The following is a 24,775-nucleotide window of genomic DNA, read 5'->3' on the forward strand; positions in this document are numbered from 1 at the left end:
CCACTGAAGTGACCCCACAAACTAGAAATAAACAACAAAAGAAGTCCAGAGGTTAAATGAATGTTTTTTATTCACAAGTTAACAAGGTGAAGCCAGAGTGTTAGTATGAAAACACAAACGTCCTAATACTTTCTCGCGATTAATTCAAAGCAAAAACACGACAACCACGGACATTCTGCTTGTCGGACAAACAGACGACAAGGTCAGACGTCTGACGAACATTGAAAACTTGTGAATAATACGACATATGGAGACCTCTAGTGGTGATATAAAGAACTGCGAGACGAGCACTTGAAAGCAAAACTAAATTCCAACTGATTTTTCAAAAAAATTCTGTTGATCTGCATAAGAGCATTTCAAGCATGTCAAATTTGATGATATTGGGAGCATGTCCTTATTGCATGTGTCCAGGTCAAAGGTCACCATTCAAGTGACAACACCGTGGACCCTCATGAATAGATAATGCACCCAACTCTGAATTAAACTGAACTACTTTTTACATGAACAAGTTCAATGCTTGTCTCCCAGTTCTAATGAGACGTCCATCACCTGACAGACATATAAATTTCCATACCCGGATGATTTACCGTGCAAATGCAAAGTGCCATGATAATGATTGTTGCCACTAGAGGTTCCACACAGTTCCACCAGACAGCGCCAGGGTTTTATCAAGATTTAAAGTATTTTTACTACTTCTCGGTTCAATTATTTCATTGGCATACAAGACATATTTTATATTATAATGGACTAACTGGACACGCAACAACTAAAAATCAAATATTATAAATTCTGCTAGACGGTCACCGAGTGGGTTATCTTTACTCGGATGAAAATACAAAATGTTTCGGCTCTATTTGGAATCACACCCACAAAATCTCTGCCAATCAGCCCCATACAGGTCTACCTGCTGAGAACTAGATTGCATTTGCCCAAGAGTATTTCTATGTCCCCAGCGAGCGAGTTTCTAATGTTGAGCAAAAAACGTTGAGGCAAGATTCAAGTTTTGAAGTTTTATCTGGGAAGTTTTTCCCTCCAAGTTGCTGCATGTGTGACTGCATGCGTGACTGCATGCGTGACTGCATGCGTGACTGCATGTGTGACAAAGCATCCATAGTCATCTTTGTAAATTCTTTGCAGATTCTGACACGGATTATGACGGAATAAATCATATGTCACTCCCAGACACAATTTTTCATCACGTTTTTGTGAGTATACATACAAGGATTGTGGGTCTATCTACACCAAGCATATATGTGCTCTTCTGCGGATATTATATTTCTCACCGCCCATTCGGGTGGTCTACATGATAATAAATAAAGCTATATCACATGTATGTTTTCACCGGATTTGTGAGATGTTAACTGTGATAAGGAGTGCATCAATATATCTGACATTCTATGAACATTCCACCCTTTTTCACCCCGATGAGCAAGAGAAACGTTTGGACAGAGCTGGGAGTGCCCGATCATTGCAAATTCAAGATGCCAGATGCAACTGCAGCGGAGCACATGGTGACTGTCGCACAGAGTGAATCTGACTGGGAATCAAAGTGCTGGAGATCAGAGAACTGAAGCCGTGGACACATATGAAATTTTGATTTTGTCGAATCGTTTGTAACTCAATACTGTAGCACCTCATGTCACACATTATCCACAATACTTCTTGGCTTCCAAAGACTGAATATCTTATTTAATATGGTAAGCGAAATCTGACATGTAGTATTTTTTACTGAATCAAGTTTATACCAATTTGAAATAAATTAGACCAACAAAACCATCAATTTGATAATCAACTTTTAAATCCACAATTTTTTTGTATATATTAGGCCACCATGCTGCATTCATTATAACATTTCTTCATAAACTCAATTCTTTTTTCAAACTTGGTGCAAGCCTATCAAATAATTTTTTCATGAAGCCAAACCACTAAATGAAAGAACTCTCCAGTGTTTTCAAAATGACCCCTACGCTGATCATCCGATGTCCTTTTTGTGGCGTCATTGAAGATTGTGAAATAGTATAGCACTTTAATACACGTACAGGCAAGTGGCATGCTCAAATGCAACCTAATATCAACAATAACTTAAGCCCCAAACCAGGGGTATAAATGAATAAACGAAAGATACAGGGGGACGTCTGACGTCATACAGCGCTACACTTGCGCCATCTTTCTGCCACTAATCGAACACCGTCATAATAAATAACAGACTGAGTCCCAACGAACATGCCACTATGACAGTTTTTTACTGGCACAATTTGAATTAATCTTGTTACACGGAAGCATGTCCGCAATTATTCTTATATCTGTGGGAATAGGTCAACAATCTGGCGCCATCTGGTGGAGGTTCAAAGAAACAATAACATACATTAACCCATTCCGGCCCTCAACTTACACCCTGCGCAAAAATCAATAAGATCAAGTGAGAATATAGCGATCAAGCGAAAACCTGCACACGTCGAAAATCTACGACGAGGCGAGAAAACTCATCACATAACCCAAGTGCATCATGGTCGTCCAATATCACTTAACTAATCAATCAGTACATGTGATAACCTGTTTGACAATGTATACATGATTGACGTCTGCTCCTTGTGGAACATACCACAGAGTACTAGGTGTACAAATACACTGTATTTATGTATGTTTAGTAGTTTGAGATGAACACTGGGGCCGCTCTTGTCACGACTCAACATGATAGCCAATTGTACAATTCATATTTGAGACTCGAGTTGTGGTATGCATCCCATCATTTTCGGGTAAAAAACTTTTAAACATTTTACAATGGTAATTTCCCCTTGGTTTGATTTGGTGCGAATGTTTATATGAACAGGTGTTAGTTGTTTTAGAATGTATTGTACCGAAAAATTTAGGTCAATTTCGCCAACATCTGTAAAATATTGAAAATCTCTTGTCCAAGATGTTATCATAGACATAGAAACTGGCAGTTAACAAGGTCTTTGCAGCATAAAAATGACCATGTTCATATGAAATTCACACAAGATTGAAACTTTACACATATGGTTCACCTCATGGACGGCCCCAAGTTCATCTCAAACTTTACGTAGCCTTACAATTTCAACGTCAGGCAGTAACACCACGAGACCAAACAAACACTATTACAGCAGAAGATAGGGTGCATGTATTTCAAAGATACAGTCGATTTTAGCAAATTAAGCATGAAATAGGAAAGATTCTGGAATACACTAGGTCAATGTCTCTAGGCCTAGCGGTGTCAATTCGTTCCTGTTTTATTCATAAATCACATAATTCAGCAATTTGAGCACAAGTGTACCCTTGTCAATTAATAAAACGCTAGTATAACAACCAGGCAAAATCTATTCCATTCTATTCCTCTATGTAACATGTGAAAATCTTCAAACTAAGGTCGTCTTGAGTTGCTGTTACAGCAGCTATTGATATTGAAGCGCTAATTGGTAGCAACTCTTGTTATTTTACAAAAGATTTTTGGATTTGCGACAATACATCCACTATTCTTTAGATAACATGAGGTATTTCAGTTTCTTAAAGGAAGAGACACGATTCCACTTCAACAAAGCATCGGTTAAGTATGGCTAACAATTTCACGATTTTGCCAACCTAGAAAATTATAAAGAAGAAAATTGTGAAAATTAACCATGTTTTTAAGAGACACCCTGTGAGGGCTTATGCAGTGCAACAAGCAGAGAGTCTGGTTCAATCAAACAGGCAGAAAATCTGTGTATGTTTTCCATACATACATGTACATAAATGCACAGCAAGTTCAGCCTAATTTGGTCGAAGCAGATGATGAATGTACAACAGTAGGGTGTAAACTGAGCCTTCCTAAGAAAATATACCTAACCGCATTTAAATACTCTGAACATGTAATTTTTTTAATAACACATAACAGGCGCCCCCTATATCCCATAATGAGTATGAAATGCATTTGCAATTAAACGAGCAGCGCCTTGATAGGTGACATCGTTCCAACACGAGATGGTTTTTAGACGTGAATGCAGCAACAGACAGGTGGGAGCATTCAAACAGATCATGAACATGACTGCTAGGATAGTGTCTGTGAGAATCAATTCCGAGGGTTCATCAAAAGAAAAGAGGCTTAAAGAAACATGTCCATGAGAGAGAGAGAGAGAGAGAGACATATAACATAAACCCAACACTATCACTAAATTTTTCTGCTAGAAATAGCTAAATTCTCAAAGAAATTTTTTCTGCAAATATTTTTCAAACTTTTTCCCAATTTGAACAAGAATGAGATTATTGGCCAACTTCAGTTACTTTATAACAACTGAAGGATGAAATGCTTAGCAGATTGATATACAAGTAGATTTGAAATCTAAAGAAAAGACCGACAGCCACCCAATTTATAGAGATTTAATCGTAATATGAACCCACCACCAAATATCGTTATGAATAAGCACCATCTACAAAACTGGCATGGTTTGAAAAACAACTGTCCCTGATGCCCTCAACATAAATCCCGCCATGCATATCGGAAAGCTATCTTTTTAATTTCCATTATTTAATTAGCACACATTTGTAAAAGGTACGACCGACAGGGCCAGAAATAGACTGGGATGAAGAGAGAAAGATGCCAAGAAACATGTATCGTAAGTACTCATGTCCCTGATCTGTCTGAACCTAAGCCAAATAAGCATGAACATTTTACAGCTCGGAACCCATCATGCATTTCACTTCGAAGGACATAGGCAACTTTTGTTAAAGATCATGATTGATTTTCCCCAAATATTTTCGCCAATGTCCTCCTCTGACAATAGTTACCTATTCCTTTAAGTCATCCTAGATCCCAGGTCAAGTAGGGAGTAGACCACAGGACATTACACACAGCAGTGTGCACTAATGTACAGGTGAACTTCCCAAACTTGACCTAGGGCCGAGGCCATACCGTCTGCTCATGCAAGTGGTGCGCTAACAAGAACCAAATCTACCAATGCCAAGATAATCTTAATTCAGGAATATATACATTCCACTTTGACTACAATGCTCGTTATATGAACTTCACAATTTATAAAAGATGAAATAAAAATCTTTTTTTGTTTCGTCGAAAGTATGCTTCGATTAACGTAATACACCAGAGAAGTTGCCGTGAACTCAGAAAGTGGCTGAATAGCGTCAATACATCAAGTCAGGTCGGACCAACATGCCAAAACTGACAGAAGAAAGTCGTCCCATTTCTCGGCACACATCATGATGGCACTCTCTCAAGAAATGGAAGAGAACATTCCCAGCAACAGGAGATAGACAACTGCAATATCAACTTTTCACTTCCTCCAACTCGGTCATCGGGAATAAGGACCAAGTGTGTAATCTAACTTCTGAAGCAGGCCAGCCAATCGCAATCTGGTCTTAACCCAGCTAGGGTCAGCATACCAGAGACTGCAATCCAGTCAACATAGTCTCTAGGTAGAAATCAGCCTGGCCACATTTGAATTCCTCAAACCACGCAAATACCACAATGTGAGCATCTTTGAAATGTGATCGTTAACCCTCGAAAGTCAAGAAACCAAATCAACAAATCTAAAGTTCACAGCAACGTCGCCAGCGATTCAACACCAAAGAAAATCATAATCAGCAGGTTATTAAAATGCACAAATACACCAAAATTGCAGTTCTGCCGTGGTCTCTTGAACCCCAGGCACCTAGCATCTACAGGAAACGGCACACGTACACAGTTAACATGGTGAACCCATTGTTCATATATCTACATATATATATATGTTTCATCCATGGAGCAACAACAATTTTCTGTACAAAATTATCTTCATATGAATTTTCACACTTTTTGACGGTGATGAAACCACCCAGGGTTCATGCAAGTTTGATCAACTTGATCTGTCCATTCTGGTGCTTCGAGGTTCTCAAGGCAGTGCTGGCCAAACCAGTTACTGGTACTAGGAATATGTCATAAGATAGAAATCACCACATCTAGAGCGGGATTGAGGAGCAGACGACGCTGTAACGGCAGATATGCGCCAAGTCACAGCAGGTGACTACAAAGCACCATTGACATAAGACAGGTTACGCAATCCATCACTACCATTGAGAATCTCGAACCAGCAGATGATTTTTATATCATAATCTGTACCACATGCCAGTTAAAAGGACACAACGCATGTAAAAATAGTAAAAGTCGTAAATAAATACCACAAGGTGACTGCTGGGGGATTGGAGCATGGATGAAATAGACCACCACAGGTCAAGTCAATGAACGTCAACTCTATGTGAGACACGGAACTCTATGTCTGGGTTAACAACTTGTCAGATCTTGTGCCAATGACTGCTGTTGCATCAAGCAGAGATAACCTACCCTGAGAGGACGACAGCTCTCGCCATGGGCAGGCCTAGACCAAGAACCAAACGACCCATGACATCTTGACCTTGACCTGGGACGGCTTACACGAACATACAAGTTACTCAATCAATCCTACATACTAACAACAGGCGTCGCATTCAATCCAAACATTTAACAAGTTTATAAGTCCTCTGAAACCAGAGAAGATAATCAAGCTTAGAAGGTGTTCCTAACTTCAGCCACCAACTGGACTTGTTGATCAGTCCCCCAGCAGACACCTCGCCAGACAAAGTAGAGTTATCACTACCCAAGTGAGCCCTACAAATACGGCTGTTTATAATGTGAACAAACGCAGGAAGAAATCAAGCAGGTATGTGCCTATTTGAACCAACATGAGAGGTTGAGAACACACCGCTCAGATCAACTGTCAGTCAAGCTGTTATTTTCCACCGTTATGTAGAATAGTCAACAGTTCTGCCTCCAACGTACACCAGTCAATACACTATCTAAGCACAACACAAAAATCAACGCCCGCTTAGGGCAGCGTGTGTTGCCATTACAAACAGTCATATCAAACGAAAAACAAAATCTCTGTCAAACTCCAAAAGTGAAAATGAAAACAATAACAAACAAGTCTGTACCCGTCCCGCAACAAATCGAACCAAGGTGGCACAGGAACCCACCAGATTAGCACAGGGACCTGAACCCTCGACACGATCTGAAGTACCGTGGAATCAAGTCAACTGGCCTCGCAGTTTTACTAGCCACGCATAGAAGTCACCATAACCTAAATCTAGAGAACGCCCCTTCACCAACTCACAGCTATTTCAAACTGGTGTACAGCTACCTCCCATTATTTTGGCAACGGGCTATATTCAACCAGCGAGCACATAATCTACGGATAATCAAAACGCTTGGCGTCCTCTTTTTATCCACATACTGATAACGCCCTCTCATCGGGGGAGTAATAATTATTGTCATGATTATCACAGCATTTGGCGAAACAAGAACGTTTCACCTTGTAGCTAAAGATGTCGCCACTGATTTATCGCAACATGTTATAACGACCGAGTCACCAGGACCTGTGATGCAACCCTGCTGTCAAGGATCAGCACCTGCATAATCAAGAATCAGAGCCATACCAATTCCTCGATTCATGTTTGACAAAAACTAAGGTTTTTCTAACAGAAATACCAGGAAGTTTCACGAGTTACTTTTATAAATCTCTTTTTTCAAAACTTCTTTCAATGATGGTTGTTCGCCGATGAGTCTTAGCAAAGCCACAGTGAAGCAGATGCCAAACACCATGAATCTCCACGGCCACACGGCTGCGAGGAGGAAAATTAATCAAGAGTCGAGGAATTTGAAGTCAAGCAGAACGCTAGGGAGGAAATAGGCCATATTGAGGCCTAGTCAATATGCCTTCAATTATGTTCAGTAAACTGGCACCATCATTTTTCGGATTTTTTCTGAATTCCGGTTGTATGAGGTTTGAATGATAGCAAACGCAGGTACAGAGTGAAGACTCCTTCCGGAGAATATTGCAATGAAACACCGAGAGAAGAGATCCAAGGAAGTCCATTTTGACCCGTTCATCGTCCGTTCAAACCAGAGTCATCTCGGTGTCCAAACATGACTTCATCAGCTGAGCACACACTCCTACGACAAGAATCGCTTATGTTTTTCTGCAGATGTGGACAATAGAAATATAGATTGAGGATATTAGCGATCCGTCCACATCATGGCTGCTTCTTCCAAACGTATCACACCAAAAAATCCAGCAAAGTCACCGTTACTACAGCCACAATTACATTCTGCATTTTATATACAACCTCCGCATCTGCCGAAAAACAAGCCATTGACAAGTTTGTTTGTAATTCACAATGATTTTCATGGAAATGATTCGGTGATAATGAAATGGTTTTTGTTGTGAAAATGGCAGGTTGAGAGATCCACCACCGACCGGTTTAAAGTTCGCCCAACTGGTCCAACAACCGTTGAAACTGATTTTCAGAAACCTGGCGTTTATTGTGCAACATCAGCAGTAAACCGGTCCTGTAACTGGTTTGACGTCTGCTCAAAACCGGTCCTTTTATCATGAATATGAAACACACATCCAAGAATTGGCCTCCGCAGCAGTATGTTGTGTTCGGATCATACCATCACCACGGTAACATCTTACCCGTCACCACAGCAACAGCATACATGTCACCATGGTAACCACCCCTGCACATTTTGTCACATGCACCAGTTTTAGAAGTCCTTTATCTTCATGCCATTCAAGACATTATGGCGAAGCGAGGTCGTGACAACCTCCACGAGTAAGGCAACCGCCACAAGCTAGTCCCTAGCACGCTGTGCCACGCTATCATGCTTATGGCGCCACAGATCAACCACCGTCTGCCACGCTAGCATTATCAAGCTGCTAGAATGTTTGTTTTGAATCGTATCCAAGCAGACGCCGTGTCCAAATAGAGGCAGACGATCATGGCAACCAATCAAGTCTGGCATGCCAGACGTCTACCAGAGCCACATCTGCACGATGAACAGTTTGCAGCATATCACACTACTGGACACACTCATCCTTAAAGATCACAATCGGTCGAGGCCACTGCGGCAAAAAAAGTATCGAAATCCGAAGAAGTCTGTCAATGTTTATTTTGTTGGCGATCGAGGCCGATCTTGCCGCTTATCTTTCTCACGGCGCTCAGCCCGGTTCTCCTTAGCACGACGCCCCATGACTCTCTGCTCCTTAGGATCATTGCGATCCTTCCTAGTAAGATCTCCACCCTTCGAGGGCGCCTTACTGACTGAAGCGCTTCCCGGTTTTGATGATATCTGTGACTGTTCTTTTAAAGCCTGAGGTTTCGCATCATTAGAGTCTTTGAGGTCCTCCTCGGGCGGGCTTGCTGCACCGCCACTAGCGGCTCCTTTGCGGGCCAACATTTGAGCATAGGTCAGCCGCGCAGGCTCTGATGACGGGGCACGCTTCTCTTCCTCCTTGTCGTGGGCTGGCAGTTGTTTAGGTGTCGATTTTGACGTCTGTTCTTTATGATCTTTCGTCGATGAGTGAGAGTCTCTGGAGTGGTGTGAATGCTGCTGTGGTTGCTGAAAATAACAACTCATTCTTATTATTCACGTTACTGGAGCGGGGTAGGGAAAGCTAGGTGTGGTCATGCCTCGGGGGATCTGGTGTCAGCATTGTGATCATCTGTTGCCAAAGTGCAGAAAGTAATGAAAGAAACCTACAGACATGACCATTTACTGAAAAGCTCTTGCACGGTGCTTTCTAATGGCACCATTGAAATTGTGTTGACATGTTCTCTTCTTGCTGATGCCTACCTTTGTTGGTTGTGAAGTAGCACTTGTTGTATTGGTTGGCGTGGTTACATTACCAGGACTACTGGTGGTTGTCGATGCTGTGACCTTCTTCTCCGCAGTCACTGCCGGTGACGCCTCGTGTTTATTACTACTACTCGACTCGAGCGGAGCACTACTGGACTTCTCAACTTTGCTTTCAATTCTGAAAGGTGATGTTCACATTGACAATTAGAGCCTGTTTCCAAGTGATTCCGCTACATCGCTAAGGGAATGCCTGCAACTATTATGAAGGAGATCATGGCAATTGTCAACGAGACGCACAAAAGAGAAACTTAATGGACGATATCAAGACCTCATAGCAGGAAAGATCTCATCTGCCTTGCTAAGGACAGAAGAGCATGCTGCTGCATTTTCCGACTGCAGTATAGCATTACCCTAAGAGCAGAAGGACTGCAGGACATAAGTTGTTTGTCTGGACTTACTTTTTAGGTGACAAGGGTGGCGATGCCGGTGTAACACTACCGGTAGATGGCGTTGGCGCAGACGAAGAAGGAGCTATCGTGGTGTCCTTCTGTGGAGACTGTGCAACAGCAGGTTTCGTCGTCTCCCGTGTCAACGGTTTGGCAGTTCCCTTGACAACATCAGACATCTTGTTTTCAAATACATCACCGGTTGTTGCGTTATTCTGTAAAGCAATGAGAGTGTCAGTTTCTTCGAGACAATGCAGAGATGGGTGGCCTATTTCAACTCTCAACAAATGGCTTGAAGGTTGTTGCCGATTTGTTCACCAAGAACAGAACATTTCATCTGTTTTCTTCACCATAAACCTTGCTCAGACAGCCTTTCGGCAGGTTGTGTTCCTACAATGCTACTCCCGCCAGTGGGTTCAGCTATATTCTAGCTCTGACAGGTTATGTAGCATTATCATATTGAACATTTCATCACTGCAAGTTCATAATGGTAATCAGGTGAGGTGAAACAGATGATGATGTACAGAGTACAATTGGAAGTGCCAGGTGAGTACTAGCAAGACGTGCAAGTGCAGTGTATTAACACAAAACTTCCTCCTCTTTTCGGATTTTCCCACCGAAGTCGTAGTCAAACTAAGATGGTACCATATCCTTCCGTCAGGTTTTCTTGACCTTAGAACAGAGATACACTAGACAGCTCCAAACCATGTGCACAAGGTAGATGCTCGGTGGTGCATTTTGTGCAGAAGTGACCTTAAAACCAATGACTTACAGTATTTCGACTTACCGTAGAGCCAGGCAATGGCGGAAATGAAGTGGATTCTAATTCAAACTTGGGCGAACCAGCCAGCGGTTTACCAGACTCTTTTGATAAGGTTTGGGAGCTGGATTGACGCTGGAACAAAAACGCAAAGACTTTGAATTAATCTGAAGCCAGGTGGACTCAACATGAAATCTGCCACAATTTAGCATGGGGAGATTGATCGAAGCTGACCTGGTTTGTGTTGTCATGGCAATGCAATCAAAGGAGGGTTCATTCCTCAACAGCTTGGGCAAGTCAAAGTTCTGAACTCATAATTTACTCCAGAGATTTGTATGCAGTATGAGTGGTCAACACCAAAGATATACATGGACAGTAAGTGCAATTTCTCCAGCGTTGTGCCTCCTATTGGTGACCTACTTACTGTATTTTTAGCACCATCTTCTTCTCGTCTCCTCCGACTTTTGAACGCACTGCGACTGAAAAAAGGCATCAAATATTCAAAGTAAACCGTTGCCTTGAAAACACTCATTTCTCCAAAGGACATCATTGCCATGTTTTCCGATGCCTCATTACCACAGAAAACAAATATGTTGCTTCTCAATTCGTCACTAGTGAATTCTCAAGAGGTTCAGTCATGAACCCTATCTGAACTCTACACCTTTGCACGCTATTGTGCGAGTTCAAAGAGGGAGAGCAATTATAAAAGCCGATCATAACAAATCATTAGCACTAGGTTACTTACTTCTGTTGAGAGGCTTGGTCTTTGACTAATGGGGGTTCTGCATCACGTGGTTCACGTGAATGTCGTGGATTCATAGGCGGCACGTTACTCTCTTGAACAGGCATTGCAGGTGGGGTATGTGACTGACTATTAGTAGGCGAGTGGTAAGTCTGATTACTGCTTGAACTCTTTCGACCTTGACCTGAGGAGAACAAATTAATCTTTATGATCGTCAAATAGTATTATCTGAGTAAGATACCTTCTGAATGAGATGGGCACCAAATACAAAGATAAGGTTCGTGTTGTGTGACCTATGTTTTCGGCAAGAATAGAAAGCAAACGGTTTCAATTTGCCAAGACGGAACATTTGTGACCCGTCACAGCAAAACCAGGCGCATGTCGCTCTGAGCTTGGCAGGTTGAGACGGACTGTTTGATCAATTCTCTATTGTCTGGCTTTTGTGAAATATGAGCACATCAATTTCTTCCATTATCTCCTGGTGTCATTTAGGCTCATCTTCTGTGCGACATGCGCCTGGTTTTGCTGTGACGGGTCACATTTCATTATTTCTATCAGAAGAGATTGGCAGTGACTTGCTCAGACAGCCTTTCGGCGAATATTTTCCCACAATGCTACTCCCGCCAGTGGGTTCAGCTATATTCTAGCTCTGACAGGTTACGTAGCACTGTCATTTTCAAACTTTCATCATTGCAAGTCATCAAGTCTGCCAATGCATCACCACCAAATTATTCAGAAAGACTTGTGGCGAGATAAGAGCAAAGCACTAGTATTGTTCCAAAGAGTTCAAGACTGTCAAAACATATCAACATGACAAGTTACTAAACGTTTTAAAGTAAAAGAACACTTTAGGTACCATTTGTAACAGGACTGATATTTTGGGAAATCATGGATTATCTGCGACATTCTCGTAATAGAAACGGTGAACTGACCTTGCACCTGGCTTTGTTCCACTACGTTATGGCTGATCTCACTCATACGAGGACTACTGCGATGCATTGGCACTGAAGAGTGTCGTTCACGCTCATGCGCAGACACCGGGCGCCCACTCTCGAGACGGCCACCATCAACGCTATTCCGTTCCATCACATTGTTTTGGTTACGATTATGTGGTTTGCTATTTTGATTCCTGAAGTTTGTGTTACTGAAAGAGAAAGTCGGGTTCAAGGTCAAAGGTCAAAGGTCAAATGAGGAGTGGATTCAAAACGAAAGCTGGGAAAACACATTATGGTTTCATGTACTAACTTCATATTGAAAGCTATCTTGGTGCCATGGAAACCTTTGTTGCACGGTTGGTCAACAGTGCTTAACAAGTAGGAAAGCAAAAACGAATTTACTCCTACAAAATGTCAATCTGCCAAGCTGGCTGCAACATCAATGCCCCCCCCCCCCCCCCCGAAAAAGGCCACAAAACATGCTTTGAATCTGCACAGTTCAGGGTCAGAGCACTCGTACAACCAGCAAAACACCACAGTCTGGGAACCCACATGCTCTTTACCAGCTCAAGTCTTGATCTTGAGCTGAAGAAGGCTGAACAGTTACTCTTTAGATAAACTTGGCAACTTTGGAATGAAGAGTAGTATACGTTAGTAAAGAAAGCAAAATACAGCGTTCACAGCATTGCAGAGCCACACAGACGGCACACGACAGACGTCATCCATGTTCTGATGAAGCTATTTCACACACAAGAGCCTCGTGGTCGGAGTATATAACCAGGGCTGAAATATCATCAGGACAATAGCTGAAGTTAGAGAGAATTCATCACCAATCCGTGAATGACAGACATGTGATTTGAAGAAGAGGATCATGGGTAACGTCTGCTTATTGGCGACTAGTTAGTCCGGCCAGCATGCTGGAGAAGATGAGAATCCTAACCGTGTCATAAACGATATCATCCGATTATACCTGTTTCTGATATTCTGGTAACCGTGACGACTTGGCGGCTGGTTGAGCTTGAACGTCCCTTGAGGTTGGTACCCGTTGACATGGAACACCTGCAAAATGATACGGCCAAAATATTAAGTTGTCATGATAATAAAAGAAGATGTTTCAAGTGACTTGGACATGGCAATAAGAGCCTGAGGGTGGGCCTTGAATGATGCTCACAAGGATACCTCCCACATGTTGACTTATAATTTTGGTTAAAATTGGATAGCCCCCCCCCTAAAGTTCTTACATTCGTTTTTCCTTACAAGTTACTGGTTCCGCCAAAAGACTACACAGAAAACGTCAACAGAAACCACAAACTTCACTGGGTCCTTGTAACACTGAATCCACAAAATCATTACTGGTGATGCAACCTCTACACTAAAGCACATCACAACAAAACTAGTCATAAAATACCAAATCAGTTTTTGTTGTCATGAACTTATAAAACCAGTTTCCTTAAAAAGATTGTTAGAATATGCTTTCGAATAAGTGGACATGCATTTCAAAACTTATCTTATCAAGAATCATGAGTGTCTGGTGGATGGCTACAAGCTTCTGGCCAGGAAGGGTACATGTACTTATTTTTCTGGCATTATTTCATCGAAGGTCAACTTTTATAAAAGCTACTGGGTCCAAGGATTGCATCCGAGGAAGATTATAATTTCCACAAAAAGCTCAAGAGTTTGGACAACAGGTACAGCACAAAAGTTACATCAGGAGAGAAAGTTTTTTCAGCTTGTAGGTTTGATCACTCGCATCAAACAGCAGATGATCATTGTAATCTTGTCATCATCACGCTCTCCTCACGAGAGGAATACAAGGGAAAGGTTGCTACGATGACTACACCACAATTTTCACTGTACTCAACAACACTCAGGGTCAGAGATTCTTAACTTGAAACCTCCGTCATGCATGTCCTACTATCCATTTCAAAATGCAGTCTTCTCCACACTTCAACCGAAATTCATGAAATATCTGCCACACTTTTCTTCAAAACACAAGATAAGCCCTCCACTGGCCCTCTCAGCACCAACTCCCAGCAAAAGTTTATGGAATCACCCAACTGACCAACCAGTCGTAAAGGAATCAAACTCTTTCGAGAAGAATTGCCCCCCCCTCACGAACAGTCTGTATGGAGATGACTGAAATGTTAGTAGAAGATATAAATAGAAGTGTATATGTACATTTGATGTACTCACCATGCCCGGGTCGAAAAATGGCGGGCTGGTGGGCGGCCAAGCGGGCAACACCGTGTTGGGCTGGTAGAAGGGGAAAGACTGAAAAGAAATGAAGCGGTTTAGATGCTGGAAACGAAGAGGGGACTGCTACCGATTACTGAACGGGACTATGATTGTAGACCAGTGTTGATTTGGGTCGACGTCGGATTGTGGCCAATGTTGATTATGGCATTCACCTGATGCTGGCTTGGCTTGTCTAGATGAGTATTTGCGTGAAAAACTGCAGCACATACATCTAGATCTAGAAATCAGCTCAATTTGGCTCGAAAAGTATTAAGTGTGAAATCTTCATCGTGCAGCCTATGACCTCACACAGACTAGTTTCAGTAACAACCTTACTCCTGATATAGCTGGTAGTTGTATTAAAGCAAACAAATTCTGAGAGTTGCAAGGGCCAGACTTCTGCCTGTATGCAAGCGAGAGGCTCTGACCACGTGTGGTGACCATCAGTTATATCACGAACATCAGCACTTTTCAAGCCACGACTGATAAGTTTCGAAACGACTGAAAAGTGGCATGATGTTAGCGATGTACAGCACGTGTTCTGAACAAAAGCATTGTCCTACATGTAATCTCTGAAAGGTAAACAGTATTTTATCTGTCATGATGGAGAAGGGATGCACAGAAGCAAGTCAACCAGAACGACTCTAGGGATCTACAGAATCACAAAAAGCAGGGACTTTTGGATGGATGAAAAGTTGTAATGAACACAATGAAACTTTCAGACATAGCCCCATTTTTACAACCCCTAATACTAACGCAAAAGCATATACAGTATCTGCATGTCAAGTTCAAATTGACCGGCGCAGCATGATTGGGGCATGGCGCCATAATGAAGCATTTTCTCACCTGTCGGGGTTGGCTCTGAATAGATGGTGCCATGTTGTTGTGTTCAAGCCGGGGTGGCACCTTAAATTCACAAAATAAAGATATTGGCAAAAAAAAAGGAAAAGTCGGCGAAGATCTGAGAATGTACAGTCATGTAGACTGAAGTCAATATGAGTAGTGTGATCAGAGCTATTTTTACATCTAACTTCTGATGAATTTCGAACATGGGGATTAGAAAGACAGATGACGAACATTCTGACACTCAACAGAGTATGGATTTGGACGTTTTAATGTGAGGAGACTCTTTCATATTCTAGAGGAAGGTAGAGATGAACCCAACCAACTGAACCCACCCAACACACATGAAGATCTTGCCATTTGAAGAAGCCATTATGAAAGTAACCAATGCTTCTCCCTGGAATCCTTTTTCGATTTCCAGCCGAAAAACTACAGAAAGGCAATATTTTTCAAATGCCGATCACAATGCAATGGCAACTCATCCACAACAATTCTTTTAGGAAACTTGTTCAAAAGACAAGATCAAATATGAAGTGGTGAATGCCTATACCATGATGAAATAGACCTCTGGGCTCAACATACCTGTTGGGGCTGGCTGTTGATGTATTGTACACTTGGTATTGACGGCGTGTAGCTTGTAGCAGTGGTAAAGGTCGACTGGGGTGACGGCTGATTGCTGTAAGGGACAGGTGCCTGGTTACCCGCACCGGCAACGTACTGTGGCTTGAAACCGTTCTTAGGCATGAACGTACTCCGTAATAAAGGCTTGGCTTTTATCCTCGCCTGAAACAGAAGACATTGAAGCAAGCGATTATAGATTATGTCCATCAGCGCTCTTCCTACGGGAACTCAGTACAGCCTCTGCGAACTGCCATCATTCTGTGCACCATATTACCGGTAGGGAAGTATTTATCATCTTGGCAAATAAGATTAGACATCTTGTGAGGCTTCAGGAAGCCAATCAAGTCGCACAGATGCCAGCTGAATGTCTTGAATATCAATTATCCTGGGAGGAAGCTCGAACAACCTGAGGCTGGCAATGCGAGCGCCATATCGAGTATTCCAGGCAAATGGTGGAATACTTCGTCTCGATTGCTTATTGGCGCTGACCTTTCCAGTGGACAACAAACCATATTGCGGGACCACAGGGTTTTTGTGATTATCTGTCGATGTCAGAAAGTGCCAGGCAAAAAGAAGCCATTCTATCAGACAGAAACTTCTGGCTTGTCTGGTATACCAACTGCCAATTGAGGAGCAGCATGGTGCAGAGGTTCAACTTTAACTTGGTATTAAGCCTGTCAGCCCGATGTGTTCAAAACACTTAACTGGAAGTACTCACCATTATTGGTCGTCCAAGGAATATTTGGATTTCTTCACGAAGATAACGGTAGGCCCGCTGAGCGTCTTCATCAGAGTCGAACGTCACGTACCAACTGTTGTTGTGAGCGAATTCACAGCTGACGAAATTTGGACAGTTCTTCCCAGAAAATAGATTCTTTACATCCTGGAAAGTGGAAGTAGATAAATCATTAGACTGATGTACCACAAAATCTGAAAGCTCTGCAAACATTCTACGATTCTGAACTTGCACTGATGCCAGAACTTAGAATTGGTCAGAAAGTTTGAAGGGGGCAACACTGAGCTAGAAGGACTTTAATAGTTTTGCATGATCAGATTCCAAGTATCATCTTGGGGTTCAAGAGGCATGAAGGGCGGCCTCCCTGCCAGCCATGACCTCATGACAGACGACAAGCCACTCGTCAACCCTGCCGAAAGAAAACCTTAGGGTAGGGAGGCAAGATGACAAGTCGTACAACACCAAAAGGGCCGGTGCAGTCACTAGGCTCAGCTGGCACAATCTCTGAGAATGGATTGACCTTTACATCATTTCATGCAAGTTCGGAACTACAGTCACTTCGAGTTTTATGTTTAAAAGTAACCCCCCCCCCTTTCCCCAACACCACAGCCAGTTTTACGTGGCTCTAAGCTGAGGAAGTCGACTCGGCCTTGTGAATCCTCTCCACAGCCTCTCCTCCATCCCTGTGAGACTGACGTCTGCTTCACTGGAAGCGGACCTTGAATCACCTAACTCTCCATGCGCTCAAAGGGTTAACCTCTGAGTGTCCACCGGGCCTCACTAATAATCAATGCGGATCTTATTAACTGACGACCACAGTACCATAATAACAACAATAGTCTACGTCAACAACGCCGCAACACGATATCAATGGCAGATTATCAACACTCGTAACCATGGCGACGTGAGGAAGCAGACCATCATAACCAGCGATGTTTGATGTTTCCGCTGAGTGGGGAAAATAGCCGCGAGGAATAATCATTGCCTCTAATGAATGGCTTCAGACAAATTGTTTCAGAGAATCCGACAATTTTGTGACCATGGTTTCTCTGGGCAGTAACAGATCTTATGAAACCCCCATGCCATCAACACAAAAGACTATATTAGCACCAAACATTGCACAAGTTGGATCTTATACCCTATATTTCATACAAAATGCGGAGGCTGTCGGTGCTTCAACACACAAAATAAATCATGGGCCTCTTACAGCTCATATAACAACACTAACTACTCCATTATTTACGCAAACACGCTATCTTTGGGAAGCCATCTATCATAGACGCGGCAGGGTCCCACACTGCGACCGGCCACTCAAGTGTATTGCCAGTGAAGAGCGGAGCAAATACACTTTGAAAAGTGACTGAGCCAGCAATACTGATGTCGTAACTTCATGGTAATGCACCGGCTACTTTGACTCAATTCAGAGAATCGACCTAGACTTGAGTGCAAATACGCCATTATTGGCGTCTTGGCGCCAAAAACGAACTTTCTTACATCGAATCTAAAAACTATTTAGAAAAGACCATCTTCAATTCCTGGAAAACCCATTGACAATATGACTTCTCAACTAGATTGCTTTGCTGATTCAATTCAAAAGTTGAAACCATGCGATTCCGATCAATAACAGCTGATTCTTTCCTCGCCCAACTGATGGATAATAACAATGTTTTGCCCCCGGGGAAGGGGAGGTTCCTACAATGCTGTCAAGGACGTTTCGCCATCACCATGTATGGAAGTATGTTGGAGGAATACAATGATTTTAGTCATCACAGGAAGGTGGGGTCCTGGTTTAGTTGAATCGGGAGTATGGGCATTATTGACTTCACAATATTACAAGGGCCTGATCTAAAATGCTTCTTACCTCTAGAGGAGTACTGTCGGGTATTTCCCTAAGTATCACAATACACCGTTTATGAAGGGGTCGCACCTTCTCCCCCTTCTCGTCCACCTGAACATGAGAAGAGTCTGGAAAAACATGCAGAGAGTTTTATTTCAAGATGATTTATAATATGAGACAAACTGCAGGCCATTTCCCTGCAACTGGGTCTTCTATTTCATGATTAACTCCGAAATGCTTAGACATACGTGATGAAAGAAATGTACTAATCTATTACAAGTCTGAATATAGCCGCATAACGCATCAAATTCCATCTTTGCTCACCGGAACATTCTAAATATAGCGCAATCAAATTTAAATCGGAAATGAATCGGAGTCGAGGGAGAACGTAATTCTTGCTCCAGTTACACTCAATAAAGCAGTCGCACCGCTCAGTGAGCACGATTATTCACCAAGACCAATCTCAGGAGACCACGGTAAATGAAAAAGAGTAACCATGGCAACTGTACAAACTCCCCATTTCAAGTGCACAGGTCCATTAGATGGAGATTTACGGTATGTAACTAGAAAAACGGTTGCGTTATTGTCATTAAGGACGGGAAGGGGCAGGGCCAGGTTCCATCGGATACAAATGGCATCACTAATACACGACACATGACGCTGCCTTGACTATCAGGACTACTGTAACGACTTAATGGATTCATCTTGCAGATTTTCATAGCAATTCACTAGGCAGGACAGATAAAGAGATTGTAAATAACCTTTTTGAAGCCAAGATATCTTGTCAAGAAGGCTTCCAGCAGTTCAAATATCCAATGACGACAGAGAATTTCTTACCTCTGAGTACATCTACAATCAACTCAAGATTTGTAGTTAATCGTTTGACAAGGTTGAAACTTGCTATAGTTGCTATGGGAACATACTGGTCCCCGTCCATCTGTGAGACTAGATACGAGTCGCTTGCTAAATTATCCCTGAAATGTAAACAAATCAACGTGAAATAACCGTACTTCCTGGAAAGTTACCGCGTCCTAATTCAATGGGGAAGAATAAGATTTGGAAGTGCTGCATGATCAGATTGAAAGTATCATCTTGGGTTTCAAGAGGCATGAAGGGCGGCCTCCCTGCCAGCCTTCTCCACATGACAGACGACAAGCCACTCGCCAAATCTACCCGAAGAAAACCTTCGGGCAGGAAGGCAAAGACAGCAGGTCGTACAACACCAAAAGGGTCGGTGCAGTCACTAGGAGAGGCTGGCACAATCTCTGAGAATGGATTGACTTTTGCATCATTTCATGCTATAACTTTCACCAGTAGTTCTAAAGAAATGTTCACAGTAACGACATCTTCATAGGGACATTTAACTCATACTGACCTTGAAAAGTAATATTCTAACTGTTCTTTCAACATCGTTCTGAGCTGATCACTGGGGATAGTACCGTCTAATGGATCTGAAGGTTAAAATCAAGCTTTTTTTATTGAAGGCGGTTTTAAAATACTAACTTTAAAGGATCTACACAATATGTCCAACTTCGTTTTTGCAGGGGCAAGTCTTACTCTCGATGTATTCTTTCTTCCACACGCATAGACTGTTGTTCTCCATGTTTATTTTCAAAGCTTGGAAACCTTCGTTACTCCCAGCTGAGTTGCATCTACTCATTATCCATATTTTAGCAAACCAGACTGTTTGACTTATGAAGTTAGATCTTTTAGTTTTGGCTTAAGCAGCAAGCAATAGCCTTGCAAAATGTTTTTCTTAGTAGTAGCGTTGGGCAACAGCAAATGCGATCTCACCTCCTGGAGATAGAGGAGATGTTGGCAGGGCTGTAGACGATGAAGATGGCAGGGGTGGCGAGGTAGCGCCGCTATAATCACTCGTGTTTGCTACCATATCTGAAGAAGTACAAGCAGGGTTAGATATGGCCGACATCCCTTATCGCAGACGCATGCCAGAGCAAGCAGAGACCACAGCAAGTGAGGAACACGAGTATCTTGTGACTCATATCCCAGGCCAGGCTGGACGATGCCACCAGGCAGATAACGCCAACTATAAACCTTGGATTGGGGGAAGGGGGACAACGATGTAAGCCATTCTGGACGACTTTTGATAACACCAAAAGCATACAATAGAGTCTTTCAACTGAGCACCAACAGAGCTGTGAGTGTGACTGAACAAATTTTTCAATACTAAAGTGTTAGTAAACGAGTTAAGTTCATATCAAGCAAAGCAAATTTGCTCCAAGACTTTTCCGAATCGTCGGTCAGTTTTGACTTACCAGCTGGTAAGGTCCCTGTAGCAGCGGGCGACATCGGTATCGCAGCCATGGCGGGCGACACTGGACTCGTCATTCCTGCGGTCGCTTCATTCGTCGTGTGAACCATGAGATCGGAAGTTTCTACTGCACCATTCATAATTTCTGTTTTCATCATTTGTACCATCGCTGCTGCAGGGGGCGCCACCATGACAGAGCTGACGTCTGCTCCTGGGATGACCTTGGTGGCGACATCACCGTTCATGTAGGAATATCCTGAAAGTTGAGGGGACATTATAAATTATGCAGATGAATCTGTGAATTGCATGAAAAGTTAAGTAGTACCAATTTCTATTCAATGACAAATGCAGACCTCGCTCTGTTTTTGTTTCAGTTCCGAGATCGTCACACCCTTTTTTTGTCTCTGAGGTTGGTTCTTAAGTAATTCCTAGTTCCTATTTCTCTATCAACAATGATTCTCTAGGTGGTACAAAAGACTCAAGAGTTGTGTACCATCTGTATCCATCGGGGGAGTCGCCGTATCCTCCCCCTCCCAATGTGGTGGCTCTGCTGGTGCTGCTGCTGCAGCCGCGGGTGTCTTGCTCTGAAAGATGTTGGCGTTTGGGTTGAGTCCATGACTCTTTGGGGTAACCTGAAGATAGAAACAAAGACGTGGCATAAAATCTCTATTCACAACAGGCAAAGTTTTAGCTTTTCACGTAAAGGATGAGAGTGATGGGTCTAGTCAACAACTCTTCAGGGTAAGCTGCAGAGAGAGGAAAAGTAAAAGACTTATTGACAAGTTGTAATGTAAGGCGAGGGGTTCTTTGGGTGGCAAAAGACTTGTTGAGGGAGGGGAAGGCGCCTCGCCCTTACAGTTCAACTCTAGCCAAAGCTTGATAAAATTCACTTTTGACGTCAATACCCTGTCATTTGACATCGGCAATCCAAGGGTTAACATGCCGATACTCTCCTGGGGGATGCAGATTGTCATGTTACCACGGTAACAATGAATCATCTGCCTGATCTTCGAACACACTGGGACTGAAGGCAGATCGTATTTAATGTCGAGATATCCACTAAAATATAATGGCTAAATATAACCATTGATAAGCTTCCGCCTGCCGCTGGCTGGAGATTACACATCAATTATTCATTCATGTCAGAGGAAGACTTCAGAAAGCCCAAAAATATTGGCAGAAATAACGTTTTATCATTTCAAGGAGGAACTAAAACAAGGAAGTATTTTTCGACTCAAAATTACAAGTGGAACAGGAACAGGTATCAAATAATGATTTTTTGATGACGACAGACGATTACACATTGATGTCGTCTCGAGTTGGATGATGAAACATTTCACTTTTCAGTACAGTATGTCAATAGCCCAATAACACGTGGAAAATCAATTCTATCCATTTTCAAGAACGAATGGTGTCAACACACGCCTTGGCTTGGGAATTTTCAAGACATGGAAATACAATGCAGTGAACATTTTATCCTTACAAACTAATCTTATTCGGGCTATGTACTAAATAGAGAACAGTGTACAGTTGACCCCCCCCCCCTCCGACTCGAAACCAAAACATTTGAACAAGGAAGTGGTATAGCACAGTTTGTGTAAGAGGACAAGAAAGTATGAATTGAAGGCCAATTTGACATTGAAATGAGTCGAAAATGGTGAAATTTTTTGAAAAAAAGTTATGGACTTGACCTAAATCCGCTGCCAGCATTTTACCTGTGAAGAACATTCTAGAGAGAGCTGTCAAGTCACAACAATATAGCACACTTTCACACCCATACAAATGTGTAGGTCTACTCTTTGTAAGGTAAATAAATCTGCCTTGACTGTATGTTGACTTTCAGCACTAGTACATGAGTACGCATGTTGCCAAATCTCAGGACCTTAGTCACCAAACCTGGAGTAGATCAAACAACAACAAAACTGGCTCCGAGACAGAATGATAAAAAAAAAAATTGATTGGCAGACACTGGCAAAAACAACAATGCCCCCCACCCCGCGGTCTAAGCAGCCTTGGCACCAAACAGCAACATTAACCAATTTGTCAACATGTCCAAAGACAGCCTGGGTGACAACAAGGGCTGTCAGTACCAGACATGACCATATTGCAACAGTTTTCAAGAAACAACCCGACACATACCTTCCGTGTCCGTCGGTTACGCTCGACGCACAGTACGTAGGAATTGGCGGAGTAGAAGAACACATCACCGGGATTCATTCGAGTGGCTCTAACTCACGTGGCAGACGCACGTTTCCATAAGCAGACGATCAAGCTAGCTCATGGTGCCACACACTCCACTCAGGCTCTGTGCAGACTACAGGTGTTTCCACAACCAGACATCGCACATATGGTACCCTCTTCCTAATGTATGTCGCAACGATTCAACAGAAATCCTAATCCTCAGCGTTCCTCAGGATATCACGATGTCAAAATGAACACACGGCACTTAATCCGTGCTGCTGTACACGGGTGAACGTGCTTGGAACACGCGTAAACAAAACCCAAGCAAATCAATGAAAGATGATGTTATCGGCTTTCGCTTCGCTCGTCAGTGACAATCTCGAGCAGGTTGAGGTGCATAAATTATGGCTCGTACGCCCACAGTAGACACTCCGTGGATCAATATGAGAGATCAACGCAGTCGATAAAGGATACACTTGCACATTGTCCAGGATAAGACACCTGTGTCCACTGGATCAGTGTGTTGGTTGGTCAGGGGAGGTGCTGTCAAACTCAGGGGAGGGGTTGGGTTGCCGTTGGGCTGGAGGTTGTTTCGATTTTTGATTGGACAAGGCAAAAAGATCGAAAGTCTGTTTTCAAAATACAATCCAATCTAACCTACCAAATCTTATTTTGGGAGGTGCAGGGAAAAATCAGGTGGGGTACATTTCGTTTTGAGGCGAACGGCAACATTTTGACATTCTGCTTCCAAACCAACTCAAGGAAGCTGCTTTGTAGACGACACTGCTGATGAGATAAGCTGCTTTCAGTGAGGTCGAGATTGCAAAGATACACACTCCGTGGGTTCAGCCGGACAATAAGACTAAGAGCACCAAGCCTTCCCTTTTATCAGATTGTGACATTTCTGCCCTTTAAAAAGATATTTGCAAAGGTTTTTCTTTGCGCCCTCATTTGGTATTTGTCCCCATGGGATTCCTATCCTGAACACTATAACCACCCATGTTGGAAACTAGCCTTTTCAAGTTAACTCTCCCCACTAAAAAACGCAGCAGGCTCAACACCACCGTGGCAGTTTGTGACGCAGTTAAACCCACCGCCTGGTTTCATAAGTCTGACTACAAGTGACAGACAGCTGGCTAGGAGAGGGGAATTGAGGCTTCCCAGGCACTGCCAAAGGAACCAGGGCTTTTATCGGAAGGTCATGTCAAACTAATCATCGAGAGCGCAATTAAGGCAACAACATCTCATCAACTTTAGGCAAAAATAGAAGACACTCCTGTTTTCCCTTCCATGTCCTGTCGCTTAAAAAGATTTTTGCCTAATCATTTTTCAGTCCAATTTACAAGAAGTAGAGCAGTGCACCAAAATTACCTCCACAACCAGACTACACAGGTGTACAAACAAATGTTAGGGTAGGAGCAGGCATGTAGATCCCATTATCATGTTATTGCTGCAGTGCATTCAGTAGACAGGATAGCCAGGTGCAACATGGAGTTGGCAGTGGAACTGTGC

General features: G+C 42.8%; 1 protein-coding gene across 8 annotated transcripts in view; it reads right to left on the reverse strand.

Annotated features, from left to right (window-relative positions):
• Nucleotides 1-44: 44 nt before the first annotated feature.
• Nucleotides 45-24,775, reverse strand: part of LOC135499853 (la-related protein 4-like) — a 28,630-nt gene continuing 3,899 nt past the window's right edge. The window contains exons 3-20 of one of the 8 annotated variants that reach the window (XM_064790833.1): nucleotides 21,576-21,714; nucleotides 21,087-21,338; nucleotides 20,605-20,703; nucleotides 20,186-20,261; nucleotides 19,648-19,784; nucleotides 18,835-18,938; nucleotides 16,956-17,120; nucleotides 16,199-16,399; nucleotides 15,620-15,679; nucleotides 14,732-14,809; nucleotides 13,509-13,597; nucleotides 12,536-12,747; nucleotides 11,607-11,787; nucleotides 11,286-11,340; nucleotides 10,874-10,996; nucleotides 10,114-10,316; nucleotides 9,653-9,833; nucleotides 45-9,418 (exon numbers count right to left, since the gene is read on the reverse strand). In XM_064790833.1, coding sequence (XP_064646903.1) covers nucleotides 8,966-9,418; nucleotides 9,653-9,833; nucleotides 10,114-10,316; nucleotides 10,874-10,996; nucleotides 11,286-11,340; nucleotides 11,607-11,787; nucleotides 12,536-12,747; nucleotides 13,509-13,597; nucleotides 14,732-14,809; nucleotides 15,620-15,679; nucleotides 16,199-16,399; nucleotides 16,956-17,120; nucleotides 18,835-18,938; nucleotides 19,648-19,784; nucleotides 20,186-20,261; nucleotides 20,605-20,703; nucleotides 21,087-21,338; nucleotides 21,576-21,714 — 2,808 coding nt within the window. In that variant the 3' untranslated portion in view covers nucleotides 45-8,965. Of the gene's footprint in view, nucleotides 9,419-9,652; nucleotides 9,834-10,113; nucleotides 10,317-10,873; nucleotides 10,997-11,285; nucleotides 11,341-11,606; nucleotides 11,788-12,535; nucleotides 12,748-13,478; nucleotides 13,598-14,716; nucleotides 14,810-15,619; nucleotides 15,680-16,198; nucleotides 16,400-16,955; nucleotides 17,121-18,834; nucleotides 18,939-19,647; nucleotides 19,785-20,185; nucleotides 20,262-20,604; nucleotides 20,704-21,086; nucleotides 21,339-21,575; nucleotides 21,715-24,775 lie in introns of all 8 variants that reach the window. The other 7 variants (XM_064790830.1, XM_064790832.1, XM_064790829.1 and 4 more) reach the window with 7 other exon arrangements.

This window comes from Lineus longissimus, chromosome 15 (assembly GCF_910592395.1).
Source record: "Lineus longissimus chromosome 15, tnLinLong1.2, whole genome shotgun sequence".
Classification (NCBI taxonomy): domain Eukaryota; kingdom Metazoa; phylum Nemertea; class Pilidiophora; order Heteronemertea; family Lineidae; genus Lineus; species Lineus longissimus.